Source organism: Vigna angularis, chromosome 1 (genome assembly GCF_016808095.1).
Source record: "Vigna angularis cultivar LongXiaoDou No.4 chromosome 1, ASM1680809v1, whole genome shotgun sequence".
Classification (NCBI taxonomy): Eukaryota; Viridiplantae; Streptophyta; class Magnoliopsida; order Fabales; family Fabaceae; genus Vigna; species Vigna angularis.
Window position 1 is genome coordinate 38,160,758 of NC_068970.1, and position 26,206 is coordinate 38,186,963.

At 37.8% G+C, this 26,206-nt stretch overlaps 2 protein-coding genes across 3 annotated transcripts; both read left to right on the top strand.

Annotated features, from left to right (window-relative positions):
- Positions 1 to 405: 405 nt before the first annotated feature.
- Positions 406 to 2,036, top strand: LOC128194631 (uncharacterized). Its single transcript, XM_052870175.1, has 2 exons — positions 406 to 959; positions 1,765 to 2,036. The coding sequence occupies exons 1-2, from the start codon at positions 575 to 577 to the stop codon at positions 1,938 to 1,940; spliced, it is 561 nt and encodes a 186-aa protein (XP_052726135.1). The 5' UTR covers positions 406 to 574; the 3' UTR covers positions 1,941 to 2,036.
- Positions 2,037 to 4,684: 2,648 nt separating this feature from the next.
- On the top strand, positions 4,685 to 26,206 carry LOC108343317 (apoptosis inhibitor 5-like protein API5). Of its 2 annotated transcripts, none has more exons than XM_052873332.1 (17): positions 4,685 to 4,862; positions 5,023 to 5,118; positions 5,223 to 5,384; positions 5,854 to 5,953; positions 6,039 to 6,104; positions 7,008 to 7,105; positions 7,185 to 7,259; positions 7,358 to 7,507; positions 7,693 to 7,758; positions 7,843 to 7,908; positions 8,881 to 8,991; positions 9,487 to 9,576; positions 9,656 to 9,762; positions 24,820 to 24,934; positions 25,017 to 25,082; positions 25,168 to 25,268; positions 25,680 to 26,206. In XM_052873332.1, the coding sequence occupies exons 2-17, from the start codon at positions 5,032 to 5,034 to the stop codon at positions 25,891 to 25,893; spliced, it is 1,674 nt and encodes a 557-aa protein (XP_052729292.1). In that variant the 5' UTR covers positions 4,685 to 4,862; positions 5,023 to 5,031; the 3' UTR covers positions 25,894 to 26,206. The 2 variants fall into 2 exon arrangements, with proteins under 2 accessions (XP_052729292.1, XP_017437015.1); XM_017581526.2 differs by having other exon boundaries at positions 25,695 to 26,206.

The following is a 26,206-nucleotide window of genomic DNA, read 5'->3' on the forward strand; positions in this document are numbered from 1 at the left end:
AATTTTCGAAATAAAATTTCTGAAATGGAATTTCAAACAATAATTTTTTGGAAATTTCATTTTATAATCAATTTTATGAAACAAAATTTTCAGAATTAGATTTTCGAAAAAAATAATTTTGGAATATGAATTTAAGAAAAAACTTTTCAGAACACATATAATGTCTTCCCCAATAGGTTTTCCGGCCCTTACATTAAATGTGTTCTAGAAAGACCGAAATTTATAAAATATGTTTCAAAACGAGTTTTTTTTTTGTTTTTTTTTTCACACTTTCTCTTCTACAATGTTCTATTTTTCTATTATTGTGGGGTGCAGTTAATAATCATGGAGTGCAGAAGCAATAACTAAAATCTAACTATTATATTTGGGTAATGAGTTGTTTGGGATAAAGGCTTGAAGGGAGTTACTCCCTCCACCACCACACACGACTACCTATACCTCCACATTACTCTTTTATCCTTTAGTAATATTGGATGTCAATGAACGGATGTCAACGTCCGTGGAAGGACAAACCCACCACCACACACGACTACCTATACCTCCACGTTACTCTTTTATCCTTTAGTAATATTGGATGTCAATGAACGGATGTCAACGTCCGTGGAAGGACAAACGGATGTCAACATCCGTTGATCATTTTCTCTCCCTGCAAGACGCATCCACGTTGTCGCCAATGCAGTTTGCCGCCGCTCAGCAGCCGCAGCACCACCAAGTTGCCCTGGGCGAGTTTGATTCAAAGGCGAGTTCCAATAACACGTACAATAGCTGCAAGAGCGGGTGCACCAGCTACATGGGGTCGCCGAGTTCACTAGCGAGTTACGAGAGTCGGCGAGTGCAAAGGAGCGTAAGCAGCCACTCGCTCCAGAAGAATAGTGCTGGACCCCACCACCCTTTTTCTCCTCTCTTCGCTCGGTTGCTTGACTCCCAAAACGGTTCCGTACGGAGAGCTTGCAGTACCGGTGACCTTCATGTCCCTTTTTTTGGCTCGCTAATTACAAACACACATCTTATTAACTACACTAATACACACTTATATGTATATTATGCACTTTTAATTATACTTCAAATTGCACTTTCAAATCGTACATTGGCAATTCAGAAACAACATAAAAAATAAACCTGTAATTGTAAACACATCTCAAATTATGACTTTTAACTCATTTTTATATATTTGAATGTTAGTATTTTGAAATTTTAATTTTAAACATTCAAGATGTATATCTATCAATAAGTATATATATTATTTATTTATCTTGTCCAGGTCGCACGTTAATCTAATGAGAAAGAGACCAATTTCATTTGAAGCACTGTAATTGTCCTGGATCTATGAGCTTTTTGAGATTTTATATATATATATATATATATATATATATATATATATATAATATAATATAATATTAAAGTGCTCATAATTTCATTTAGTACACCACTTAAACAATAATGATCAACTTCATGACAGAAAACTTGAAGTTATTTTTGCTGTTTGGTTCACTGTATATACCTACTTAGCAGTCCATGGAGTTTTTTCGTGTACTGTCAGAACCTTTTGATGTGTTCCCTTTTTGGTTAGTTTTTTTTAATATACTTTATTTGTAGTGATGCACACAAAAGATATCGGCTGGTTTAAAACATAAAGTATAAATTAAACTTTGCTTTTGTTGGAGATTATGGAATTGGAGAAAAGTGGAAGTGAAATCTTAATACATTTGTAAATGATTTTGTTGTAATGTAAATTGATTTTTTGGTGATCTTTTGTATATACAGAGATTTCGATGCAATATTATCATCATTCAGATAATCCATTGTCGAGTGAAAGTAGCTTGATCATAGAAGAAATGAGCAGAACCAGTCCTTATAGCCCAGAGGAGAAGAAAGTGAGGATTGAGAGATATAGGAGCAAGAGAAATCAGAGGAGCTTCGGCAAGAAAATAAAGATATAGTTTATTTTATTTTTTTCAGATGCAGTTTTATAATAAAATTTATATGTTGAGCAACTTTGTTCTCACTGCAATACTTGAAATAGTTAATATTTACCATCGAACTATGTGAATACTATTTTTCATATCAGAAAAAAAAAGTGAAAGTGAGATTTGGACGAATTTGAAATAAACTGCAGCATCATGGACAGATGAGAGGAAAGTTTTTGCTGAAAAACCATGTTGCCCTATAAAAGGTTGCATCATATCATGCTAAAATCATGAGGGTTTGACAAATCCTGATCGAATTAGTGATTCTTTTAACACAAAGTTCGCTCATGATCTTTGCACGGTCACGGCAGTAGAAGTTGATATGGCTGACGAGAGTTTGGGCAGAACGAAACTCCCCTTCCGCAGTATGTGCAGGTGTTGAAGGGTGGAGGTGTAGGAGTGTAGAAATATTTAGAGTTTTAAAAAGAAAGTAAATAAAGTTAAATTGATATAAGATAATTTTGGAATAAAGAAAATAGTGAGGAGGTGTAGGAAGCACCTGGAGTGGTGGAGGGAGCAACACCCAGGCTTGAAATACCTTGTTTATGTCTGATTGGGCAGTCAATGAAACCAATATGAAAGAGTTGTTAAAAAGAGGAAGGAATACCACTTTTCTTTATTCATTTTTGGGAGTGAAACTCTTTTTCTGATCTGCTTGCTAAGATGGGAAATTAGTGTGGTGTTGCATCTGCCGCTATTTGATTCAGATGCTCGGGGATTGGTATATACTATTTTTTTTCATCTTTCACTGCTTTAACGAGTTTTCGCGGATAAACTTATCAATATTAATAAATAGTAAAACAGTTGCATCTTTTAATTACGCGATTAAGAGTTTATTATTTTATATCATATATAAATAATATTTATTTATAAGCGTAAATCTTTTCAATAAATTTTTTTATGTCATTTTATACAAAATGCATTATTTTTATTTCAAAGATGGATAAAATAAAATAAAATATGCTTTACCTTGTGTATTAAAAATTAAAAATGATAACATCTAATTAAAGCAATTTTCCCCACTACAAGAAACAAAGGAAAACTTAATAATAGGATATCCAGATCGAGCGGTTAAGAGAGTTGGCCGATCAGTTAGTTGGATTGGGCCGTAGTTAGGTCAGCGTGACTTATACTAAGAGTAATGTGTTGATGAGCTAATAAGTAATTGGGTCAGCGCTTAAATTATTATTGGGCTAATAGTCCAACAGAGGATAAAGTAATCAAAGATATCAGATTAAAGATATTGATCAGATATTGATAAAGCTGTTTATAAGCAACCGACCGGATTTTAAGGTAAATCTGTTTAAGGTAAGTTCGTTTATATTTTATTGGGCTTATGGAAACCTATAAGTACAGAGTCAAGGCAAAAAGTCAAGTATGTTTTACTCATGCTATACTGAGTTTACAATACTCGATTACGATAATACTTGTTAGTGAGCAAAAGCTCCTTCAACAGACGCCTAACTTGAGAGTCGGAGTGCCTTTGCAGGTACCTCCCCCTTTTTGTCAAGGAGGTGTTGGTGTGGGTTCCCTTCTCCCCCGACCGCCAGGTTCAGTATGGGCAAATCGGTCCCCGTTATGACTACCCTCATTATCCCTATTTTTGTTTGAGGCGGATAATTCAGGTGGGGTCGTTGTGCGCTTAAGGTGGCAATTTCTTCTACATGTTTCCGTTGTAACTCCTGTTGTTCCTGTATGGTCTGTGCCTGTGCTTTGATCTGGGCCTGTAACTCTCTGATTAGATCTTTGGTGTTCTACTCTTCCATGTTTCTTGTGGTCACCATTGGGTGTCTTCAAGCCTCGGGCTCCACGGTGGGCGTCAAAATGTTTAAGTATGGATGTTGTGGGACCGAGATATTGACCTGTTTAACGTGCTTTCCTTGTTTCCGATCGTCTGATTGCTTGAGCCGCTCGTTTTCTTTCACTCTGGACCGTTTGACCACCTCCTTGACAGAAAAAAAGGGGAATGTACTTGCAAAGGCACTCCGACGCTCAAGCTAGGCGTCTGTTGAAGGAGCTTTTGCTCACTAACAAGTATTATCGTAATCGAGTATTGTAAACTCAGTATAGCATGAGTATAACGTACCTAGCTTTTTGCCCTGACTCTGTACTTATAGGTTTTCATAAGCCCAATAAAATATAAACGAACTTACCTTAAACAACTTAACCTTAAAATCCGGTCGCTTGCTTATAAACAAGCTTTATCAATATTTGATCAATATATTTAATCATATATCTTTGATTACTTTATCCTCTGTTGGACTATTAGTCCAATAATAACTTAAGCGCTGACCTAATTACTTATTTGCTCATCAACACATTACTCTTAGTATAAGTCACGCAATCGCTGACTCAACTACGGCCCAATTGTGATAGGATTCACGAGTTGAACAAGTAGTAAGATAAATAGCAATATTGTACAAAATTTTAAAATTAAAAGCATTTCACAAAGAAAAATAAATTGAATATTTTGTTATGACATTACTTTTCTTTTAAGAAAAATAACTAAAGTCCTAATTCAATTAGGCCTTTTATTTAGTCTTTATAAAGTAATAGTCGTGTGACGTGAGACACTCTTTTTTCAAAAAATTTATCCCACTTAAGTAAATATAAAATAAAATTAAATTCGTAATTTACATATTTAGCAAATTCTCAACGTTTGATGAAGGTACCTTTGCGAAACGACGTGTCGTCTTGTGCAGTATATACAGAGGTAGAGTTTTTCGATGGCAGAGATAAGAGAAGAGAAGAGACACTGCAGTTTTATAGTGGAAAGAAACTGCGTTGTGTTTGTGTGTGCAGGACGGTTAAGGGTCACTCGTCCCATCGAAGAGCTACTTGACCTTACCCACTGAACCATTCCTACTCAGCAACACTCTTCACTTCACTCTTCGGGTTAGTTACTGTCTTTCTCGGTATTTCAACCCTTAACATAACACTGCACAAAACCCTCTTTTGTTTTTCCCTTTTTTGTTTCATGTTATTCTTGATTTTGTTTTTTTAATCCCAATTGCCGTTGCAATCGCAATCTCCAAATCGCTGCCGCAATTTGCAGAGCCTTCCGATGACTGATCCTGCCGAAGAGGCTGCTTACATCGAGAAGCTATACGAATACGGGGAGCAGCTCAACAATGCCAAGGATAAGTCTCAGGTTCGGAATTTGCTTTTCGATTCTTACTTTTCTCGGTTTAGGGTTTTGGATTCCGATGTTCGAGCTTACAATTAGGGTTTTGGATTGTTTTGTGGTGTTCGCAGAATGTGCAGGATTACCAAGGGATCATTGATGCGGCGAAGACGAGTGTGAAGGCGAAACAGCTGGCTGCGCAGCTCATTCCCAAGTTCTACAAGTTCTTTCCTGACCTTTCTGGCCCCGCTCTTGATGCCCATCTTGATTTGGTCGAGGCTGAAGAACTCGGGGTACGTATTTTTCTCCTTTCGTTATATATCATAGAATTTGTTATTCTACATCAGTGAGTGTGTGGTGGTGACTAAGAAATGGCGTCCTGTTCAAAATGGAAGAAAATCAAGGGAGGTTTTGTCCCCACTGTCATTAATATTATGTTGCTATGCTACTTCTCTCCAAGTCTAGCGATGGTTTTAAAACTAGACTAGCGGTTGAACTGCCAAGGCTTCTGAGTCATGATTGTGTTGGTTCAACGGGCTAAATTAATTAAGGTTAGTTGGAGCGAAGATAGTTAGTGGAGGATACATCTAAAGGGAAACAATGATATTTATTAGATTTAAACCAAACATTGGTAATGGAGAAAAGAAGTCTTCTGCTTTACTGTATCTTGGTGGTTCTGTTTTCTCTCTGGATTTCTACTAGTGAACTATGTATGTGCTGAGGTTTCTTTCCACTGTTTGGTGTTTTTCTGTTGCTTCACAGGTTCGTGTACAAGCAATTAGAGGACTGCCTCTTTTCTGTAAGGATACACCTGAGAATATAGGGAAGATGGTTGATATACTTGTGCAAATTCTTGGCTCTGGTAAGTTGGGCTCTTTGTAGGTTTTGCGGTTGAGAACATAGCCATGATTTACTGTAGCATGTTTTCTCTTATTTCATTCTTGTAGAAGAATTTGTGGAGCGTGATGCTGTGCATAAGGCTCTGATGTCATTGTTGAGGCAGGATGTCAAAGGTACCGTGATATATCTTTACCTTGTTAGGAAACACATTTGCAGCCTTGGTACTAGAAAATACCACTTTCCAGAGCAGCAAATATAGAGAGAATGGGACTTGATTGATTGGCATTTCGATGAGCTCCACTGAGTTCCAAACACACTCTTAATAGTTTAAATTTTGCTAAGGAACCTGAGTCTATAAATGCTAAAGTAAAACAATTTATAATTTTGGGTGTTGCATTAGTATGATGATTGACGTGTGCTTAATTGCTTGTTGTATTTTGTCATGTATCAGAGTATGTTACCTATCTTCAGAATGATTGTAAACTGAATGAACTTCAACTCAAGAACTTTATATCTCAATCTCCTTATATTGTAACCTTATTTTAGATTAATGGTATATGCAGTTTGATCTTTATTCTTTTCGTTGTAATCTGAATATTACCGATCAATATCATCCATATAAGCAGAAAAAATACATACAATTCTGACACCCGTCTTATCTATAATACATATTCAGTGGGCATAAGATGTGCATTAAGAAATACTTTTTCTGAACATTTGGTTTACGCATGGGTGGTATCCTATTGATGTTAGCATGCCCTGAATAATTTGCTGAATTTGAAATTATGGTTAATGTTTCTTTTTTACTGGCATATTGTTGGTAATAGAACTTTAGAAGTTTGTAATTGAAAGGTTAATTGTGGAAGTCCAACGATTCTGTATAACTGTTGTATTCCAAACTGATGGTGCAGAATTGGGCTAATTTCTTTGAATGACGTACTTGCACAAACTTTTTGCTTGTGAGAGCTCAATCTTTTGACAGTTATGACATATATGCTTTCCTGATTGTTGACATTTGACATTTATAATTAGTGCTGCCTTTCTGTTGTCTCCTTATAGTTTAGTTTTCAATGCAGCTTCTTTGACGGCTTTGTTCAAGCACATTGGCAGTGTTGAAGAGCCAAGTACTGATGATGTTATCCGTGAGAAAGTTATAAACTTTGTCAGAGACAAGGTAAGCAGACAAATGTTTGATTAATGAGACCTTTTTTAACATGGAAGGGAATACTGAGCGCTAAATATGTCAATTATAGGTTTTCCCTATCAAAGCTGAATTGTTGAAGCCCCAGGAGGAAATGGAAAGACACATAACTGATCTCATAAAAAAAGTATTCATTGTTTTTATGATTTCAGTTGATGATCTATTAGTGTTTAATTTGTGTAACTTAAGCAGTGTTGATATAAGTTGAGGTTAATTTAATTGCAGAGTTTAGAAGATGTCACTGGCATAGAATTTCGAATGTTTATGGATTTCCTGAAGAGTTTGAGCCTATTTGGTGAAAAGGCTCCAGCAGAACGGATGAAAGAGCTTATTGGAATCATTGAAGGGCAAGCTGACTTAGATGCACAATTCAATGTGATTATTACTCTTCTTTTTACCCAGTTGAATGCACAAATACAGTCATTTTATATGTTAAAAGAATCTGTTATGTTTTAGTAAAATGATCTCTTGATTTTAGGCTTTACTGCTGGTAGAAGTTAAGGTAATGTATTTCGTTTTTAAGGTCTCATATAACGGTTTATTAAAATGGAAATTTTCAGGTTTCAGATGCAGATCATATTGACAGGTTGATATCATGCCTTCATATGGCACTTCCGTTTGTTGTGGTAAGGACTATTTATACTGATTAATGTTCCTCATATTGTTTTGTCAGTCTTTTATTCAACAGTATTATTTTCTTTTTCTTGTAGAGGGGTGCATCAAGCAGCAAATTTCTGAACTACATAAACAAATATATAATACCTGTTTTTGACCAGGTATTACTTCAGATAATTTAGTTTGGAAGAATAAGAATGTATTCATATTATTTATTCAACTCGATTAATATTTTTCCTTTTGCTTTGTTAGACTTGTTTAATAAGAATGTTTTATTATTTTTAATAAGAATGTTTAATAATTCTGCCTCTTGCCTTAATACTTTATGCCGTTGGTTGTAGCCATAAATTGATAGTTTATTCTATAACTTTTTATACAAATGTACTGATGTAACTGTTAAAATACGTTATATAATTTTGTTGTTAAGGATGTCTTTTAGGTAGTTGAACATGCACGAGAATCGAATCTTATAGCCATGCCATAGTTTTATTTTGAATTATATTGTATGTTACAATAAATTGATAATATCAAATAATTTTTAAGTATATGAAATTTTGTTTACTTAATCTATTTAATGAAACTTTTTAAACAAGCAGCTAGTTTAATTCCTTTGAGCACGTTATTAAATCGAGACTTGTGAAATAAGTGGGTCCCTTTCCTATGTTTGTGGGTGTGGGATTAAGGATGGTCATCTAAAAAGTTGAAAAAAAAGTGTCCTTAAAGAGCCTTGATAAAGGTTAGATGTATTGAGATTTTCAACAAGATAGTGAGTGCCCTTTCTACTCTCTCTGTATTGGAATCAATTCTGAAAGTATATACCATGGTTTCATACCTTACAAATATCTAAATTCTATTTTGTTGGACTAGTGACAGTGCAGGTTTCTAGATTACAAAGAAAAATCTTAACTGGTCACCTGTGGAATATTAATTTGTTTGACTTTCTCAGATAAAATATAATTAAGGAATCTTATCTTTGGTAGTCTTACTGGTTACCTTTCTAGATCTTGTATTAGCTGGTGAATGTTTTTGATTAGCGAAATCCTTTTGGTATCATGTTAATAGTTTTCTTCAATTGAAGTTTTCTTTTGATTTTTAAGAAACTTATTTGCGTGAATTAATTTATTCCTTGTCAGCTTCCCGGAGAACGGAAAGTAGATTTACTCAGAAGCCTTGCAGAATTTTCCCCTTATACAACTCCACAAGATTCACGCCAAATGCTTCCTTCTATTGTTCAGTTGTTAAAGGTACACCTGTTGTTGAAAATTGTCCAAGTTAGCACTTTTAATTTGTTGTATATAGAAGTATGTTTTCTGACATGTCAATATTGATTTCTTTTTTTGGTTTTAGTTTATGCATTTATTTCCAAGCTCATTGTAGATTAACAAAAGTGTGCTTTTGATGTGGCTAACATGTTTTTTGTTTTAAATCCATTTTTTGTCTTGAGTAACTATTATTAAGACTTCATCTATCTTTTATATTTGTTGTTATAAATTTATAATGTTATTCATATAATTTCAGCTCTGTTCAGTATATTTTGAGCAATATGTTGATTGACGCAAATTTAAATTGAAAGTGTGATGTAGTTACTGCTGCGTATGATCTTTGGAAATTAGATCAAATTAAATGCAATCTGTCAAGGATTACTATATCAATATATTTAATATTCTATTTAAATTAAAATGACCAATATCTTCTACTGTCACTGTTTCCATTAAGCTTCTTGGTTTGTATTTTTTCAGAAATATATGACTTGGAAGAAAACTGGAGAGGAGATGAACTTTACCTATGTTGAGTGCTTATTGTACACATTTCATCACCTAGCTCATAAGGTGGTTTACCTTGCCTTGTCCAAGCTAATGCTGTGAATAGTTAGTTATATATGTTGCTAAATTGAAGTTGGTGATGCAGGTTCCTAATGCAACAAATAGTTTATGCGGATACAAAATTGTTACTGGCCAGCCATCTGATAGGCTCGGAGAGGACTTTTCTGAGCATTATAATGATTTTACTGAAAGGTATCAGCTTTCTTTTGGTAAAATTATGTTGTCAACTATTCACCTATTCTTTGGTTTTATAATTTTAATATAATTTGGTCAAGTCATATATGCAAGTATTACAAAAGAATTTATGAGGGGGTTTCTGGCTGGTACCCAGACTTTACAAGAGAACTCCAAGACAGATTCTTGGATGTTTATTAAGAAACCAAACAACACTGTTCTACCAATGTGGTAAGAACAGGAACAACCATATACAATTTTCAAGGGCTTTCGAGAGGACCTATCTCTCCTAACTTTTCCCTTTACAAAGTACTCCAAAACTGCCTCCTCACCTCCTAATAAGACTATTTATAATAGTCTGACTTGAGAATTAAACTGTAAAATAATTCTAGAGGGCTTGATTGATCCTTTTCATAATTTTCTATTTATAAGAATAAATTGATACAAGAGTACATGATAATTAGTCTAACCCTAGACACAATATAATAATTTAAGGGTAACTCTAGACACAATATAATCATGATAAATAGGGTAAATATCCTAACACAGTTATGTAATTACAACTGTACTAACTACCTTCTTTTTTCCTTATTTTGTAAACTGTATCAAACCTTTCAATACCCCCTTCATGAAGATTCAACTTGTTCTCAAGGTGAAAGTCTGGAAATTCTTTATGAATGCAGGCAACATATTCCCAACTATTCTCAATATCTGAAACATGTTTCCACTTGAGATTAAAACTGATAAAATATATTCTTGAGGGCTTAACAGATCCCTCTTGTTATCTTCTATATATAAGGAAAACACAAGAGTACATGGAACACCAAGAGTCTGCACTAGACCTCTAGGTACAGAACTAGGTACAAATCATTACTGGTCTAGCAGACTAGCCTTAATGATGATATGTAACAGTAATTATTCTAACCCTCCCCCTCAAGTTGGAGCATACAGATTGTATGTACCAAGCTTGGAACAAATAAACTCAATCCGAGGTCCCCTTAATGACTTAGTCAACACATATGCGAGTTGGTCATTTGATCCAACAAACTCGGTACATATTTCTTTTGACAATAACTTTTCCCGAACAAAATGACAATCAATTTCTATATGTTTAGTTCTCTCGTGAAACATTGGATTTGATGCAATGTGAAGAGCAGCTTGGTTATCACAATACATCTTCATACTCTGGATGTCACAGAAGCTAAGCTCTTGAAGGAACTGCTTCACCCATATAAGTTCACATGTTAGTGACGCCATTGCCCTATATTCAGCTTCAACGGTTGATCGAGCCACTACATTATGTTTCTTACTTTTCCATGAGATAATGTTTCCTCCAAGGAAAACACAATATCCAGTAGTAGATCGTCTATCAATAGGAGAACCTGCCCAATCGGCATCATAATATCCTGATACCTAAGGCTTCCTTTTTCTTCATATAACAGCCCTTGCCCGGGAGCTTTTTTCACATACCTTAGAATGCGAATGATAGCATTCCATTGGCCAACACATGGAGCTTGCATGAACTGACTAACCACTTCAACTGCAAAAGATAGATCCGGCCTTGTAATAGTGAGATAGATTAGTTTTCCAACTAGCCTCCTATATCTCTCCGGGTCGGAGAATAACGCACCTTCTGCTGTTAATTTTTGATTTGGGTCCATAGGACTGTCAACCGGTCTACAATCAATCATGCCTGTTTCTTGCAAAATATCCAGAGCATACTTCCTTTGGGAAATTACAACTCCATCTTTTGACTGAGCTACTTCAATGCCTAAGAAGTATTTGAGGCTTCCAAGATCCTTGGTTTGGAAATGTCTACACAAGTACTCCTTCAATTGAGATATTCCAGTAGTATCATTTCCTGTAATGACTATATCATCAACATATACTATTAAGTAAACACATTTCCCGAGAGACGAATGATAATAAAAGACTGAATGATCTGCTTCACTACGTTTTAGCCCAAATTTTTGAACAATGGAGCTGAATTTTTCAAACCAAGCACGTGGTGATTGCTTGAGCCCATATAGAGATCAGTGCAATTTGCAAACCATACCAGACTCCCCCTGAGCAACAAACCCAGGAGGTTGCTCCATATAAACTTCTTCCTCAAGATCACCATGGAGAAAGGCATTTTTGATATCCAATTGATGAAGTGGCCAATGACGAATGACTGCCATTGCGAAGAAAAGACGAATGATAGTCATCTTGGCCACGGGAGAAAAGTTGTAACAATAATCAAGGCCATAAACCTGAGTGTATCCTTTTGCAACTAGCCGGGCTTTTAGCCTATCAATGTCACCATTAGGGCTGACTTTAACTGCATATACCCATTGACAACCAACAACCTTTTTGCCCGGGGGAAGTGGCACAAGCTCCCAAGTATTATTGTGGTCAAGAGCCTGCATTTCTGCAATCATGGCTTGTCGCCATCCAGGATGATCGAGTGCTTCTTTCACATTTTTGGGTATAACCATAGAAGACACTGAGGATAAAAGGGAATAAAAGGAGGGCGACAATCTGTGATAGCTAAGAAAATTATAAATGGGGTGAGGGTTTCGAGTGGAACGAGTACCTTTTCTGAGAGCAATGGGCCAACTAGAATCATCTTCACTAGGAGGCGTGACAGGAGGCAGTGAGGGAGAAGAATCTAAAGGAGGAGATCGACCGTTTTTTGGAAGAGGACTACCCATCGGGGTACTGTGTCGGAAGATATCAATATGTGGAGGGGAAGGTTCGGGATGACCTTGAGCATGACTTGGATTGACTGAGACATTGGAAATATTGGACTCAACCACTAGAAGAGGAAGGACCTGTTGGAGGATATGACATCTTGAACAAATGGAGAGAAGAAAGGTGTTTGTTCAAAGAATGTAACATTGGCAGACATGTAGTACTTCTTGGTTTTAGGAGAGTAACACCGATACCCTTTTTGAAGCCGAGAATAGCCTAAAAAGACGCATTTGATCGCACGAGTGGAGAGCTTGTCTAGCCCCGGAGACATGTTGTGAACAAAACATACACAACCTAAAACTCGAGGAGGGGTGTGAAAGAGAGGATCATTGGGAAAGAGAATGGAGAAAGGGACTTTATTATTGATAGAGGAGGAGGGCATCCTATTAATAAGAAAACATGCAGTTAAGATGACATCTCCCAATGATGAACAGGAATATGGGCACCAAGCAAAAGGGTACGAGTAGTTTCAACCAAGTTTCTATTTTTTCTTTCGGCTATACCATTTTGTTGGGGTGTATGAGGACAAGTGGACTGATGCAAAATACCATGGGAGCTAAGGATTGCAGAAAAAGTGGAGGAGAAATACTCTTTAGCATTATCACTTCTTAAGATTTTAATTACTTGACCAAATTGGTTCTTGATTTCATTCAGAAAAAATGTGAAGATGGGTAACAATTCAGAGCGATCTTTCATTAGATAAACCCAAGTACATCTAGAATACTCATTAGTAAATGTAACAAAATACCTAAAACCAAAAGAAGCGACGCGACTAGGTCCCAGACATCAGAATGAATAATAGAAAAACTAGAATTACACATTGGTTGAGACCTTTTAGGAAAGATAGATCTAACATGTTTTCCTAGTTGACAAGACTCACATTCTAAAGTCTGAAGACCACTAAGTTCAGGACACATCTTTTTTAACTTTGACAAGTGAGGATGGCCAAATCGGTCATGTAATACTTTAGGGGGAAGAGAAGAGCTGCAACACAGGATGTTTAAGAAATCAAACAACATTGTTCTACCAATGTGGTAAGAACAGGGGAACAACCATGTAAAATTTTCAAGGTCTTTCGAGAGAATCTGTCTCTCCTAACTTTTCCCTTTACAAAATACTCTAAAACTGCCTGCTCACCTCCTAATAAGACTATTTATAATAGTCTGTTACAGTTATGTAATTATGTACTAACTACCTTCTTTTTTCCTTCTTTTTTAAACTTTATCAAAGCTATCAGTTTCTAATTCCAAAGATAGCACATGCTACAGGTCTTGATGAAGGCTTACGGTAGCACTTACTAGTGATAGACCAATGAAAGCCCCCAACTAAAATAAAGTCCTAGTAATTCTAAGTTTAGGGAACAATGTTGTTATGTAGATATGGAAAGTGAACCTATTCGCATTTCAGCTTCTGAAAACTGATTGTATTTTACCTGTTTGGTAGCTGGGAGATCTTTCAAACATGCACTATGGTGCTAAGTATAAGGGGTAAAAGCTGTTGGGGGTTTCATTTGGATGCACAGTAATTTTGTGTAAACTGCAGTTTTTGAACATGTTCGGTCTTTTTCGAAGGAACTACCTCTAAATGTGAGTCATGTCAATTAGGAAAACATGTTTGGTCTTTTTTGAAAAGAACTGAAACAAGTTGCAATTCTGTCTTTTCTATAATTCATTTTGATGTTTGGGGTTCTAGTTGAGTTACTTCCTTTGGGTTTTGTTATTATGTCACTTTTATTGATGAATATTCTCGTTGTTGGCTATTGTGATGTTGATTGGGTTAGTTCTCTTATGGATAGATGCTCTTAGAGATATTGTGTGTTGCTTGGAGGAAATGTTGTTTCTTGAAAAAGCAAGAAGCAAAGTGTTGTTGCCTGATCATTCAACCTATAAAGATGCATTGTGATATCTTCCACATTGCTTCCAATCCAATGTTCCATGAAAGGACTGATGTTATTGATGTTGGATAACAAAATATTGGAGACCACAAAAGTCCTAATGGAAATCATAACGGGTTATAGTGGAAACATTCAGACAACGGAAATATAATATATGCATTAAAAAAAATACAAAAATAAAATTTTTATACAAAAGTAATGATATTGTGTCTAGAAAATAAAAAATGGAAGTGAAGAAGAAGAAAAGAAAAGAATTAAAGAATGTAGGTGCCACTTGACAAAAAATAAAAACAGACATGTAACAACAACTGCGACGGTTGATGGCGGTGTGTGGTGGTGAGTGGTGCAAGGAGCAGTAGGCTGAAGGAGAAGTTTAGGTGTTATTTGAATATTAGGTTAAATATAAATTTTATTATGCATAAACGGCCCAATTTCTATATAAGTTGTTATTTGGGCTTTAAACCAAATAGAACATACTATAAAGAGAACAAATCTCTTGTGCTTAAACTAGGGTTTTTTCACAAGCGTTGTTGCCCAGCTGAAGAGTCTTCTTCTCCATCATGCTGCTGCTGCTGCCTCAATAGGGTTTCCTTCTCTGCCTTTTCTGCCATGGCCATTTCACATCCACTACTTGTTATCTAAAAGGCAACCGCCATGGGCCACCATGAAAAACCTGCATCACCATGTTGTGGTGACAAGCACCAGAATCACCACCAATTTCCACCATGGCATTGTTGTTGCTGACTTTCGATAACACTTGAGAAGACTATACATAACTATACATATTGAAATTGATTGTTATTTTGTGAGAAAAGTTGTGATTGTCGTTTTATTTGAGAAAAGTTGTTGTCCAAGGAAATCTGAATGGAGTTTGTTAGCTCAAATAATCAACTTAGATGTATTAACAAAATTTTTGAGAGGTTCTTGGGTTGAATTTATTTATTTCTAGCTTGTACATACAATTTGTATGCTCCAATTTGAGGAAGAGTTAGAACAAATAGTCTTCAATAGGATTTATTGTAAGGTGCTTTGTGTTGGACCTAGTTCCTAAGAGCATGCTTTTTGCCAGACCTAGTTCCTAGGAGCATCTTCTAGAATTCTCTTATTTTCTGTCTCATTCATTGTATATGATGTATCTCAAACTACTATAAATATGAAAACCTAAGTGGGGAATACACTCTCAAATTCATTATAATTTCTTTGTTTTTTATCATTATGAGGCTATATGCTGAGAATACACTCTCAAATTCATTATAATTTCTGTTTTTTATCATTATGAGGCTATATGCCGATCTTCAGTATAAACTATAAACAAATTTCTGATGTGTATGTTTGTTGCAAAATCTCGCTTGATCAAGAAATGAAAACCCGTCTGGAAGGAGAAGGAAGAGTTAGTAGAGTTAGGTGGGAAACTTGGGAGTTTGTTAGAAGCGTAACTGTTTTAATAGTTAGGAGGGGCGGGAATAAGCTTGTTAGGATATTTATCCTATTTTATCATCATTATATTGTGTTAAGGGTTACCCTATTTATCATGATTATATTGTGTCTAGGGTTACCCTATTTATCATGTACTTTTGTATCAATTTATTCTTATAAATAGAAGATTGTGAGAGGGATCAATCAAGCCCTCTAGAATTATTTTACAGTTTAATTCTCAAGTTAGTATCAGAGCGGGTCGATCCCGCTTTGGTTTCTGTCTCGTAATATCTATCTGACGCCACAGTCCGTCGTCGCTCGCCACCGTCCGCCGCTGCCCGTCGCCGGCCACCGTCTGGCCACCGTCCGTTGTCGTCGGCCATCGTCTGGCCACCGTCCGCCGTCGTCGGCCACCGTCGTCCATCGCTGTCACAGTTCCGTTTGTCTAAACCCTTAGGGTTTTCTTGTTCCTCGCTGGTACTATTCGTCTTCTTCAGAAATGGCGTCTGGCAGTACTCTTTCTTTCTCCGAAAGTCCATCAATTACCTCCGAGAAGCTAAATGGAAAAAATTATCTATCATGGTCTGCCGTTGAAATGTGGTTCCTTGGCCAAGGGCATTATGACCACCTTGAGCGAGATGGAAGCCATGTGCCTACTGAAAAAGTTGATCAGTGGAAACAAGCAGATTTCCAGTTGTGTGCCCTGTTATGGCAATTAGTGGAACCCAAACTTCTTGTATCTTTGAGGGCTTTCAAAACTTGTCACTCCTTTTGGAAGAAAGCCCAAAGCATTTATGCCAACGATATTCAACGTCTCTATGACACTACGAACAAGCTTGCATCTCTTAAAATGGCAGACCATGATATGGTGTCTTTCATGGCTGAAGCCCAATCTGCTGTCGAAGAACTTAGGATGTTTTTGGAAGTGGATCCATTAGAGGATATAGAAAAGAAACTAGACAAATTTTACATGGTGTTGATCCTTCGTGCCCTACATCCCGATTTTGATAATCTTAGAGATCAACTTCTAACTAGTCATTAGGTCCCCTTTATGGAAACATTGACCACTTGCCTTCTGCATGTCCCGATACCTCAAACTCAAGAAGCACATGAACTAGTGGAACCATCTGTCATGGTTGCCACACGAGGAAAAGGAGGACGTGGCGCTAGAGGAGGAGGACGAGGAGGTCGGGGACATCCTCAATGCACATACTGTAAAAGGATGGGTCATACTCAATAGAATTGCTACTCCTTACATGGTTTCCCTTCCAAAACTGCCAATATTTCGTAGACTGAAACTTCCACTTCGAAGACGGAAACTTCCACTTCTATGTTTTCTGAGGATGAATATCAAGAGTATTTAAGGTTAAAGTCTAACAGCTTGGCACAACCATCTCAATCTCCCAGTACATCAACAGCCTGCGTTTCTCAATCTATGGATGGTCAAAATTCATGGGTAATTGACTCAGGTGCTTCTGATCACATTTCTGGTAATACCTCTTTGTTCTCATCTATTTCCTTTCGAGAAAAACCTCATTTCATAACCCTTGCAAATGGTTCTAAAACTTTCTCCAAAGGAGTCGGCCATGTTTCTTTGTCTCCCTCCCTCAATCTCAACTCAGTCCTTTTTGTCCCTAATTGTCCTTTTAATTTAATTTCCCTAAGCCAGTTGACCAAAATGTTAAATTGTTCAATAACCTTTGATCATAAATCTTTTGTTATACAGGAGCGTGGTTCGAGGAGACAGATTGGAGAAGGATATGAAGCTGGCGGATTATACCATTTTGGATCTCGTCCAAGGGTGTCCTGTGTTGCTGCTCCTAATCCTAAAGTGCTACATGATCGACTTGGCCATCCTCATTTGTCCAAATTAAAAAAGATGTGTCCTGAACTTAGTGGTCTCCAAACCTTAGAATGTGAGTCATGTCAATTAGGAAAACATGTTAGATCTTCATTTCCTAAAAGGTCTCAATCAATATGTAATTCTAGTTTTTCCATCATCCATTCTGATATATGGGGACCTAGTTGTATCTCCTCATTTGGTTTTAGATATTTTGTTACCTTTATTGATGAATATTCAAGATGTACTTGGGTTTATCTTATGAAAAATCGTTCTGAATTGTTAGCTATCTTTACATCTTTTTTGAATGAAATCAAGAATCAATTTGGTGAAGTAATCAAAATATTAAGAAGTGATAATGCAAATGAGTATTTCTCATCCTCCTTTTCTGCCATCTTGAGTTCCCATGGTATCTTACATCAGTCTTCTTGTCCTCATACACCGCAGCAAAATGGTATAACAGAACGCAAAAATAGACACTTGGTTGAAACTGCTCGTACCCTTTTGCTTGGTGCCCATATTCTTGTCCATCACTGGGGGATGCCATCTTAACTGCATGTTATCTTATTAATAGGATGCCCTCCTCCTCTCTTGATAATAAAGTCCCTTTCTCCATTTTGTTTCCTAATGTTCCTCTCTTTCATAAATCTCCCCAAGTGTTTAGCTGTGTATGTTTTGTTCATGACATGTCTCCAGGTCTAGACAAACTCTCCGCTCGCGCTCTCAAATGTGTCTTCTTAGGCTATTCTCGACTTCAAAAAGGATATCGGTGTTACTCTCCTGAAACTCAAAAGTATTACATGTCGGCCAATGTCACATTCTTTGAACAGACTCTTTACTTCTCTCCATCTGTTCAGGATGTTTCTATCCTCCAGCAGGTCCTTTCTATTCCAATGGCTGAGTCAAATAGCTCCACTGTCTCTGTCATTCCAAGTCTTGATCACAATCCTTCTATACCCGTTTCTCCACATACTGAGATCAGATCATCCCACATAGGGCCCCAATGGATAGTCCACCTCCCCAAGACAATGGTGAATCTCCTTCTTCATATTGTTCTCCCTCGTCACATCCTCCCGCGCCTCCTGGTGAAAATGATTCAGCATGGCCTATTGCCCTCAGAAAAGGTACTCGTTCCACTCGAAACCCTCATCCCATTTATAATTTTCTAAGCTATCATCGATTGTCACCCTCTTATTTTTCTCTTTTATCCTCAGTGTCCTATGTTGTTATACCCAAGAATGTGAAAGAAACACTTGATCATCCTGGATGGCGACAAACTATGATTGCAGAAATGTAGGCTCTTGACCACAGTAATACTTGGGAGCTGGTGCCTCTTCCCTCAGGCAAAAAGGCGGTTGGTTGTCGATGGATGTATGCAGTTAAAGTCGGCTCTGATGGTGAATTTGATCGGCTCAAAGCTCGGCTTGTTTCAAAAGGTTACACTCAGGTTTATGGTCTTGATTATTGTGACACTTTCTCTCCTGTAGCCAAGATGACTACTATTCGCCTCTTCTTTGCCATGGTAGCCATTCGTCATTGGCCACTTCATCAATTGGATATCAAGGATGCCTTCCTACATGGTGATCTTGAGGAAGAAGTTTATATGGAGCAACCTCCTGGGTTTGTTGCTCAGGGGGAGTCTGGTATGGTATGCAAATTGCATCGATCTCTATATGGCCTCAAGCAATCCCCACGTGCTTGGTTTGGAAAGTTTAGCTCCATTGTTCAAAAATTTGGGCTAAAACGTAGTGAAGTAGACCATTCAGTTTTTTCCTGTCATTCTTCTCTCAGGAAATGTGTTTACTTAATAGTATATGTTGATGATATTGTCATTACAGGAAATGATGTTGTTGGAATATCTCAACTAAAAGAGTACTTGTGTAGACATTTTCAAACCAAGGATTTTGGAAGTCTCAAATACTTCTTAGGCATTGAAGTAACACAATCAAGAGATGGAGTTGTAATCTCCCAGAGGAAGTATGCTCTTGATATATTACAAGAAACAAGCATGATTGATTATAGATCGGTAGACAATCTCATGGACCCAAACCAGAAATTAAGGACAAAAGAAGGTGAATTATTCTCCGATCCAGAGAGGTATAGGAGGCTGGTTGGAAAACTGATTTATCTCACTATTACAAGGCCAAATCTATCCTTTGCAGTTGGAGTGGTTAGTCAGTTCATGCAGGCTCCATGTGTTGACCATTGGAATGCTCCCATTTGCATTCTAAGGTATGTAAAGAAGGCTCTCGGGCAAGGATTGTTATATGAAGATAAAAAAAGCATTCAGGTCTCTGGGTATTTTGATGCAGATTGGGCAGGTTCACCTATTGATAGACAGTCTACTACAGGATATTGTGTTTTTCTGGAAGGAAACATTATTTCATGGAAAAGTAAGAAACAAAATGTAGTAGCTAGATGAACCGCGAAAGCCGAGTATAGGGCAATGGCATCACTAACATGTGAACTTATATGGGTGAAACAATTCCTTCAAGAGGTTAAATTTTGTGACATCCATACTATGAAGATGTATTGCGACAATCAAGCTGCTCTCCACATTGCATCAAATCCAGTGTTTCACGAGGACTAAACATATAGAAATTGATTGTCATTTTGTTCGTGAAAAGGTGTTGACTGAAGAAATATGTACTGAGTTTATTGGGTCAAACGATCAACTCGCAGATGTATTGACCAAGTCATTAAGGGGTCCTCGGATTGAGTTTATTTGTTCCAAGCTTGGTACATACAATTTGTATGCTTCAGCTTGAGGGAGAGTGTTAGGATATTTATCCTATTTTATCATCCTTATATTGTGTTAAGGGTTACCCTATTTATCATGATTATATTGTGTCTAGGGTTATCCTATTTATCATGATTATATTGTGTCTAGGGTTACACTATTTATCATGTACTTTTGTATCAATTGATTCTTATAAATAGAAGATTGTGAGAGGGATCAATCAAGACCTCTAGAATTATTTTACAGTTTAATTCTCAAGTAAGCTTATATAAATAGAGCTTATGTACTTTTATTTGGGGTTTGCTTTTGAATTCTTTTGTAAAGACAGGAACATTTGTCCTATGGAGGGGGATTAGGCTCCTCGACAGTTGCTATATGTGTACTTTTGTTTGAATAGCAATACAAAAACCCATTCTTTTTGCTGATTGAGTTCTTGTTTGTGTGTGTGCTTGAAGTTAGATAGTTTTCATGCTCAGAAACCTATCAATTGGTTGGACCTGTCAGATCGTTTGGAAGAGAGACATTATGGAGGGAAAATTGAGCGCGTTGGAAGGCAGAGTAGAAGGGCGGTTGAATGTTGTTGAGGGGAAGATGGAGGCCATGCAGATTGCGATAGGCAGGTTAAAGGCGGAGACGGCAGCGATGTGTGAAGATTTACAAGAACTAATGTGAATCCTGGGACGACGAACCAGAAATCAAGAGGGAAATTTGGAGGGGAGCCAAATGTCCGTCAACGAGAATCATAGGGGCAGGAGAGAAGGAGCTGACAAAGGGAGAGAAGTCGAACGCGGCGAAGGGCAACCCAGTTAGAGGAAGAGAGTGTGGATTTACCCATCTTTGAAGGGCTCGACTCGTTGAATTGGATTAATTGAGCCGAAAAATTCTTTGAGATACAAGGAGTGACGAAGCAAGAGAAGGTGCGTTTAGCCTACATTAGTATGGATTGTAGCGCTGAATATTGGTTTCGGTTTTGGAAGGCAAAAGCCAAGAACCTTTCTTGGGAAGGCTTGAAGGAAGCAATGGTAATAAGGTTTGGAGGCAGGAACAAGGGCACCATTAAGCAGGCAAGGACGGTGGACGAGTACGTCCAGGATTTCAAAGTGTTGGTGGGTCAAACGAAGGGGGTTTCGGAGGAACAATTATTAGGGTATTTCCTCGCCGGTTTACAAGAGGACATCAGGACCCAAGTTCGACCTCATGATCCTCAAGAATTGATGGCTGCTATGCGGATTGCAAGAGATGTGGAGGAGGCGCATCGCAGTACCAAGACTGGAAGCTGGAATGTGGCCAAGAATCAACCATCTTGGGGGCATAACAAAAGAGGAGATCCGAACCCAATCGAAATACTCAAGGATGACAGGGAGGTTTAGAGAGTGTGGGTTCAGTAAGAAAGAGAGGAAAACTGATTCTGACTCACACCCTGCTCTCATTATGGAAAACGATCGACTGCACTACAAGGGCAGACTGGTGCTGTCTGCTACCTCAACTTGGATTCCCAAGCTCATAGTCGAGTTCCACACGACGAATACGGGAGGACACTCGGGTGTCTACAGAACGTATCACAAGGTAGTGCAGTCCCTGTACTGGGTAGGGATGAAGAAGTCTGTCCCGGATTTTGTGGCTCGCTGTTTGGTTTGTCAACAACACAAGTATTTGGCATCCTCCCCACAAGGATTGCTACAACCTTTGCCCATACCACAAGCTGTTTAGGAAGAGGTGAGCATGGATTTTATAGTCAAGCTTCCCAAATCGCGAGGATGCTGTGCTAGTAGTGGTTGATCGTTTGAGTAAATACGGACATTTCATTCCCTTAAAACATCGTATACCGCTTGAACAATGGCAGAAATGTTTGCTAAGGAGGTGGTGAGGCTGCATGGGGTGCCAGTTTCGATAGTGAGCGACCGTGATCCATTATTCTTGAGTTTATTTTGGGAGGAGCTTTTCAGGTTGCAAGGAACGCAGTTGCAAATGAGCACTGCTTATCATCCTGGAGTTGGAGCGCAGTTCTTCCCTGGGCAAAATACTGGTATAATACCAGTTACCAGGGGGCGTCGAAGTGTAGCCCGTTTGAGATAGTGTATGGGAGAGCACCCCCTACACTCACTCGGTTTATACCGGGGGAGACGACAGTGGAGGTTGTAGCACATGAGCTATAAACGACAGTGGAGGCTGTAGCACATGAGCAATTTTTCTTGCTCGAGAGTTGAAGTGGGTTGTTTTCCTCTTTCATATTTTTTGCCAAAAAATCTCTATCTTCTTCCTCTTCTTCCTCATTGTGGACAATGGTAGCTTTATTGCTCAGGTCTTGGGCATCCTGCAAAGACAAACATGGTAATGACAAGGAGAGTTCATCCACTTCAAGTGTTTTCTCCCCCTGAATTGGTGGACTGACATAATAGGATTGAGTTTCATGAAAGGTGACATCCATGGTGATAAAAATGCGACGACTCTGTAAATCATCCCATATTTCTTTTGCAGAAGAATGAAACATATACTTTCTCTTTATCTCAGGAATCATGGATTGCCACATCCAATTCATAATTAATGAATCTTCATTGTCCCAAATTGAAAAATGAGTGCATCTGGTCCTGGTCCTCCTCCATCTATGTGATCAAGTTTTGAACGACCCTTGAGAACCCTTCGAATAAATTGGCTCCATTGTAAGTAATTCTGACCATCCAACCAATAGGTACTTCCTATATTTGGTAGGTCATTAGGTACTCCCAAAGGAATACTTTTTACTTCAGACATCCCGTACCCTAGAAAAGGAACAAAACCTTCAAACTCAGATCTACTCAAATATAGGTCAAACGGGTTGTCACCAACCCTAGGAACAAACTAAAGAGGCTCTGGCGACTTCTCTGTGGCGGCGGTGGCGAGTGGGTCACACCGAGAAAAAGAAAAAGGGTCAGAACTTAAAACTTAGATCTACTCAAATATAGCCCAAACAAGTCGTCATCGACCCTAGGAATAGACGCAGGAGGCTCCGACGACCCTGTCTGTGGCGGCGGCAGCGAGTGGGTCTCGCCGGAGGTGGGCGCGTGGGCTACACGCGCCGAAGATGGTGGCGGCGCGTGGCGGCTCCTCTCACGGAGCGACTTTCGGCGTTGTGATCGCCGATGTTGGCCGCACCTTTCTGCCCTATCAACAACCCCAACCAACGACGGCGGTAGCGGCGGTGGTCGGACAACGGTGGTGGTGCGACTGTTGCAGCGGAATGGAGCCCCAAGATTAGGAGCTCTGGTACCAAGTTGAAAATAAGACTTATTTTATTATTCTCAATCATGAAAATACATTCTCATACCCTCTATTTGGAATAATCTAATTCTCCTAAAAAGAGAAATAGGAAAACTAGGAAAACTAGGAAAATAAAATAAAATAAAAGATTATGTATCTATTTCCTCTAATTAGGAAGATTCTAAAGATATTATCTCAAATTACAACAGAAGGAATTACTAGATGATTTGCAAGCTGAGGGGCCGACATTTTAGCCTCTTAGAATCCTGGACCGGTGACAGGAAGTACAAGGACAAGAAACTGGAGAGCATGTGCTAATTGAATGGCAGCAAGGGGAAGAGAGGGGGCTACATGGGAAGACGTAGGCACCATTCAAGACCAATTTCCATCCTTCAACCTTGTGGACAAGGTTGATGATAGGGTGGCGGGTAATGATAGAGTATGGAAGGTTTATGAAAAGAGAAGGAAGAGTTAGGAGAGTTAGGAGGGAAACTGGGGAGTTTGTTAGAAGCCTAACTGTTAACAGTTAGGACGGGTGGGAATAAGCTCATATAAATAGAGCGTACTTTTGTTTGGGGTTAGCTTTTGAATTCTTTTGTAAAGACAGGAACATTTGTCCTGTGGAGGGGGGATTAGGCTCCCTGGCAGTTGCTATATGTGTACTTTTGTTTGAATAGCAATACAGAAACCCATTCTTTTTGCCGTTTGAGTTCTTGTCTGTGTGTGCTTGAAGTTAGATAGGTTTCATGCCCAGAAACCTATCACTGTCATTGTAATATGGATCTTACTTCTCCTGAATCTTGGAAATACAGTAGTTTGGGAAGGATTGGATTCTCCGCTGTTTAAAATTAACAGCAGCGTCCATTTGAATATTTATTAACCATTTGTTACTAAATCTAATCATTAAAATAAAACCAATTAAAGCTAAATGGGAAAACATGTGTCTCTTTTAGTGGGATTATGAGTTGGTTAGCTTTATTTCAACTGTGGGTAAGTAATAAAGACAATGAGTGGTTAATTTTTTTTTAACATGACTTCTCCAGTTAATCGTGAACATATAAAAACCCAAATCCGTTTGGTAAGGGCTGAAGTACTTGATTTGACTGGTTGCAACTATTTCATTTTCCTGTGGACTTCTTGTATTACCTGTCTGTAGGATTAAATTTTTCGTTTTGTTTTCCTCAGTCACATTTTTTGTTTATTTTCTTTAATTAGATTGAATAATGTTGAGGAGTTCACCCGGGCTACAATCAAGAAGTTAACTCAAGGAATGGATGAAAACAACAAATCTATGGCAGGTGCTAAAACTGATGAAGAAAAGGAAAAAATTGTGCGTTCTACTTGTTTGATGGTTCTTTGTCTTGACTTCTCTTATTGACATGTCATGCTTACATTTTTACATGATTATGTAGAAAACTAAAAAGCAGAATGCCACAACTGGGTTACGGACCTGTAATAACATTTTGACAATGACGAAGGTTAGAGGGATGCTACCCTTTTTTTACTTGACCAAACAGGTTATCAAATTATTTGTGATTCACTGTCTTTGGTTTGTGTGTTCAGCCATTGCGTACCAAAGTGCCTTCCTTTATTGGAGATAAGAGAATCAATCTTTCTTGGAAAGAAGCAACAAAAACTGCATCGTCCAATGCGCCAGCTGCTGGGTATGTTATTATTTCTTTTTCTCTAAAAGATCATTTATAGCTTGTTTATTTGTTCTTTTTAAATAAAATTGAAGTACTTAATTTTTAAAATATAAATTTTCTGTGGAAATAGAGCGACACCTAATAGAAGGACTGCTTTAGTATATTTTCAAGATGCCAACAAAAAGTAGTCTCTGAAAAGTTATATTAGTTATATCATAAAGCATTTAAACAAAATTTATCCAATCTAAAAACAGTACTTTGTTCTTTTTCCATTGAGAGTGAATAATTTGTTTCATTATTCTCTTGAAAGTGTTAATCTTTGGCCTAATTGACTGTTCATGGAATGAAATCATTTTTTTTTCAAAGATATAATTTGCACTGGGCGTTTGGACAACAGTGGTAATTGAAATTGCTAAACTAATAGTTTAGTTTAAACTTCCGCAGAGCAAAACGGCCTGCTAATGCTGCTAACGGATCCAACAATATTGCATCAAAGAAAGGTCGAGGAGGAGGTGGTGGTGGTTTGCAAAATCAACTTGTCAATAGAGCACTGGAAGGATTATCTGCTGGTGGGAGAGGGGGTATGAGGGGCAGAGGCCGGGGCTGGGGTGGTCGAGGAAGAGGAAGAGGAGGATATCGGTAACTTCGTTGCATGTGATGTAGAAAGTATCAGATTTCTCGAGACTGTACCAGAATACGAATAGGACCTGTTGTTAATGTACTAAAATTCTTTCTCAGAGGAAGTTTTGATTATAGAGGACGTGAAATTTTAATGTAGTCGTACTTTTTACAAAGGTTGTTTATGTAGAATTCTGAGTTATTGATCATTTTCGAATCGATTAGTTGCAAGCATCAGATGAGGACCAACTGCCGGAACATATGTTCCTTGGTATGTATGCATGTAATTTAATGACGAGTGCAATCATATGAAGACCGTATGTTACTCCTTTGAAGCA